This window comes from Salvelinus alpinus, chromosome 31 (genome assembly GCF_045679555.1).
Source record: "Salvelinus alpinus chromosome 31, SLU_Salpinus.1, whole genome shotgun sequence".
Taxonomy (NCBI): domain Eukaryota; kingdom Metazoa; phylum Chordata; class Actinopteri; order Salmoniformes; family Salmonidae; genus Salvelinus; species Salvelinus alpinus.
In genome coordinates, this window is record NC_092116.1 from 37,368,180 (window position 1) to 37,373,209 (window position 5,030).

At 47.1% G+C, this 5,030-nt stretch overlaps 1 protein-coding gene across 1 annotated transcript; it reads right to left on the reverse strand.

The window, feature by feature from the left end:
* Positions 1–516: 516 nt before the first annotated feature.
* On the reverse strand, positions 517–3,443 carry LOC139561365 (dickkopf-related protein 2-like). Its single transcript, XM_071378396.1, has 4 exons — positions 2,420–3,443; positions 1,696–1,852; positions 1,284–1,421; positions 517–803 (listed from the first exon to the last, which is right to left on the reverse strand). Exons 1-4 carry the CDS (start codon positions 2,618–2,620, stop codon positions 535–537), a joined length of 765 nt encoding a protein of 254 aa, XP_071234497.1. The 5' UTR covers positions 2,621–3,443; the 3' UTR covers positions 517–534.
* Between the last annotated feature and the right edge of the window lie 1,587 nt (positions 3,444–5,030).

Consider the following 5,030-nt stretch of genomic DNA (forward strand, 5'->3'; position numbering starts at 1 on the left):
TAACTGCCTTGTTCAGGGGAACAGTGGGTTAACTGCCTTGTTCAGGGGAACAGTGGGTTAACTGCCTTGTTCAGGGGAACAGGGGGTTAACTGCCTTGTTTAGGGGAACAGTGGGTTAACTGCCTTGTTCAGGGGAAGAGTGGGTTAACTGCCTTGTTCAGGGGAACAGTGGGTTAACTCTTCTCCAGGTGAGTCAGTCTACAGGTAGAGATAGAGGTGTCTTCTCCAGGTGAGTCAGTCTTCTCCAGGTGAGTCAGTCTACAGGTATATAGAGCTGTCTTCTCCAGGTGACTCCTCCTCCTCTCTCTATCAGGGGGAAGATGGAGCTGATGGGGCAGTGGTTGAGTCTTTATTTTCTTTCCCTCCTTCCTTCCATCCTTCCTTCACTCCCTCCTTCCCTCCTTCCCTCACTCCTTCCCTCCTTCCTTCCCTCCCTCCTTCCCTCCCTCCCTACTTCTCTCCTTCCCTCCCTCCTTACCTCACTCCCTCCCTCACTCCTTCCCTCACTCCCTCTGACACAAGTACAATCTTGCTTTAGCTGGCTGCTATCGACTTCGACGACGATGATGATGATGATGATGATGAGGAAGATGGCAGGGCTGTACGGAGTGCTTGGCAGGCCAATCCCTCTCCACAGTCACAGCGTTGGAACAACTCCAGGCCGTGCTGTCCTTTCCTGCCGTGCCGTGTACACACCTCCCCATGCCTCAGCACCGGCTTACAGATCCTGTCCCAGAAGTGACGGGCACAACACAGACCTTCAGAACATTCTGTAGACCTGAGACACGGGTCACCCACCTGACCTGCGGGGTAGAAGAGAGAGAGACACCCTGTTAGTTCTGCATGTAGAAAACATTGACAGTCTCTCATGACAGACCCTGTTAGTTCTGCATGTAGAACACAATGACAGTCTCTCATGACAGACCCTGTTAGTTCTGCATGTAGAACACAATGACAGTCTCTCATGACAGACCCTGTTAGTTCTGCATGTAGAACACAATGACAGTCTCTCATGACAGACCCTGTTAGTTCTGCATGTACAACACAATGACAGTCTCTCATGACAGACCCTGTTAGTTCTGCATATAGAACACAATGACAGTCTCTCATGACAGACCCTGTTAGTTCTGCATGTAGAACACAATGACAGTCTCTCATGACAGACTTCAATTTGAATCAAGTAAATGGCCAGAGGACAAAGCTCGCTCGAGATTTGATCCGACATGCTGAGAGAGCTGTTTTAACATCTGTAACAGGGCTAGTGGTGTGGGGCAGCATTTTACCTTTGATGGGGGGCAGCTTGGTCTGACCTCTCCCTCTCTTCCTCCAACCAACCTTCCTCTTTGGGGGCAGTCTGGGATGTTCCTCTAACTCTGTGATATGATGTGTCATCACACTGTCTGGGAGAGGGGTACAGATATCTGAGAGAGAGATGGAGAGATGGAGGGAGAGAGGGAGAGAAAGAGAGGGAGAAAGAGAGAGAGAGAGAGAGAGAGAGAGGAGAGGGAGAGAGAGAGAGAGAGAGAGAGAGAGAGAGAGAGAGAGAGAGAGAGAGAGAGAGAGAGAGAGAGAGAGAGAGAGAGAGAGAGAGAGAGAGAGAGAGAGAGAGAGAGAACATTAGTACAATGCCTCAACAAAAAACAATTCCCAACACACCGTTTGCGATGTCATTGTTAAAACATCCATAGAACTTACTGTTTCTACAATGGTTGCCGGGGCAGCACATGGCGTCTCTATGACAACGCCTCTTCCTCTGTCGGCAGGTGTGACATCGTTGTGGGGAGGGGTTTCTGGAGGGAGCCTGGCAAAAGCTCCCCTTGCCACATTCCAGGTCGCTGCCACAGGGGTACACCTGAGAGAGGAGGAGGACGAGGGGAGGACATGGTCCAGTCAGCAATACAACCACTATTTGGAGAGATTGAACTTTGAGGTGAGCATTGAGCAACTTTGTTCGGGTTACAAAGACCACGATTTAAAAGAAAAACATGTTGAGCTGAGACCCTCAAGTAGGCAAAAAAAATAAAAAAAATAATGGAATCTGTAAGGGAAACGTTGCTATAGGCAACCGTCTGCAGTTCTAAGGTGCATTAAAATAAAGAAAGGCTGAAAATGACACGCTGTCCATAAGAGATAACATCAACTTATCAGACTACTGTAGATGGGGTCTGTTTAAAGCGCTCCTGTATGCCGAATAACATCCAGGCTTTTATTTAACCTTTATTTAACTAGACAAGTCAGTTAACAACAAACTCTTATTAACTGCCTTGTTCAGGGGCAGAACGACAAAATGTTTACCTTGTCAGCTCAGGGGATTCAATCCAGCAACCTTTCGGTTACTGGCCCAACCCTCTAACCACTAAACTACCTGCCGCGACAAAATGACTCTGTCCCCATAAGGACCAGTGTTTTAGTTCCTTACCTGATCCGGGACCTTGCTGCTCTTCCTCACGGTACCGGGTAACGGGGAACCCGTGCTCCTGTCGGCTGACGGTGCGTGCGACTCCCGGAGTAGCACCGTTGAGATGGAGTTTAGTTTGGCACGCGCCTGTCCAGTGGAGCACAGCATGGCGAGCAGTTGCGCGAGCAACCACGGGAGTTTGGCCCACACCCGGAGACGCATGACAGTTAACAGATATAAGCTGTATCTAGATAAATACAATGTCACTCTGTTTAAAATGCAACAACACTCCCTTGATGGAAGAAACACTTACAACACAGATCAAACTCTCGATAAAGTCCACAGAAAAAAAACACACACAGAATATTCCTAAATTGATGTCCGTTGGTAAGTGGTTCGCGCTTGCGATGCTGAATTTATTTGCTGCTTTAATGCCACTTGTGTCGAGATGCCAGCTTTTATAGCCTCCCGTAGCGTGCGCAACCGGGAAGCTCGTGTAGAGGGGGGAGTGACCGGTCAGTGACTCTGTCTCTCTGCCACGCGCTCTCCCTTCCACACACATCGATACCCATCGTCTCATCGATACAATATCCGAAAGACAGAGAGAGAGAGAGTGACAGTGAGAGAGACACAGAGAGACACACGGAGAGAGAGAGGGGGAGAGAGACAGAGCGAGACACACGGAGAGAGAGAGAGGGGGAGCGAGACAGAGAGAGACAGAGAGAGAGGGGGAGCGAGAGACACGGAGAGAGAGAGGGGGAGCGAGACAGAGAGAGACAGAGAGACAGAGCGAGACACACGGAGAGAGAGAGGGGGAGCGAGACAGAGCGAGACAAACGGAGAGAGAGAGGGGGAGCGAGAGAGAGAGAACAGGACTGACTGACTAAACTTAATTTCAGACACCATTGTATTGTGAGATCTTTGGGTTGACTAAAGGCACCTATGAGGCTTGCATCCCGGATGGCTCCCTAGTCCCCATGGCTATATAGTACACTACGTTTGACAAGGGAATGCACTAAGCCTACTTAGGTAATATGATGCAATTTAGGACTCTATCAGTAAGTGAGGAAATTACGGAGTATTCATCACCTCCCGTTACTCTCTGGAACCGGAACAGGATCCGGCACCTCTCAGTTTTGGACCACTCGGTTTTCGTTCTGGAACCCATTTACCAGGATCCGGTACATCTTGTGGCATGAAAAATACTTTTCACTGTTTGCGATGTAAAAATTCCAATAAAAGCAATCAGTTAGGCTAATTCAAGTTATGCCCCCTAAAACAACGAAAACGTGCATGATAATTGATTCGTGCCCGGGTTCATGATTTGCGCAACATTGTAGCGTATATAGACCAAGACGTGGTGGCCATTGCTGTTCTTAATGGGAGAAGGGCGCCTGTGTCTCTCACAGAACTACAATGATATTAACTTCCAATGATCCCTCTCGCTCTACTCTGGTATACATGAGCCTGTTATTAAACTCTCTTCCCATTAGCGTTTCCTTATAGAATCATAGCCGCCAGAAGGGTTCTTTCTGGAGGTGACGCAGCAGCAGCGCTCGTGATAAATTCAAATACATTTGACAAAGATGTAGAATCACTGTTGTTTGTTCAGAAATAAATTAAATCATTCTGAATACTACATCAGGAGGAGGCCTACAGTTTAGGCACAGATGATCAATATTTAAAAAAATATATATATATATATTTTTGTTATTGCCTAGCTATGGATTGTGTGTAGCCCAATCACTGGGCATTCCGACAAGTCGAGAACGCGCGGCTGTCAAAAAAACATGCACGAAAAAAACAGGCTTTCGCATTTTTTCAAATACAATCGCGGGAAAATACAGTTTAGAAAGCAAATGGATCCTGTTGAAAAGAGAAGCCTGATCTGTCTGTAGGCTACTAAGTTATCAACTTCCAAATAGGCCTATTGAGCGAACAGTATTGTTTTACCAAGGAGAAACAAGAGAGAGAGAGATGAGCTTTTGACACGGGCGCATCGGCCATCGCAGGTGAGTGAGCGGATTGAGTCAGTGAAACTGGAAAGCTGTTTTCAGGGCTATAATTTCCTCCTCATAGTGCACAATGTGTGTCTCCACTCACCTACAGTAAGTCTAGGCTATTGATGGCTTGAAGACAAGGTCATTTTTTATTGATCTCAGATTCTCAGTTTGTCAGTGTCAAAGCCGTCTGTCATTTCGATCAATTTGTGAGGTATTAAAAAAATACTCAGCTAAAGTCTCCAGTCATCTAAAATGAAGTAGAACTGTATGAAATGCATATATAAAGGCCACATTTCCCCCGGAACCCTAGACAACAAAACAATTTCCTCATGCGTGCAACTTCTGCAAGAGCCTCGACTCTACTGATCCATGTCAGTATGCAAAAACTACGATAATGCATGCAAAGTTTTATTATAAACGATATATTTTTTAATGTGTTCCGGTACCGCAGAGCACCCCGGTATACCCCCCCCCCCCCCCCCCCCCCACCATTTGGGATCAGTTTTTGTCCTTGCACCTCCCAATTTCCAAATGAAGCACTGCGAAGGCAATATAAATGATGAGAATCAGCACCATAGCAACTGATAGCGTCGTACCATACACACTCCGTTTAGTTTATGGTAGCCTAC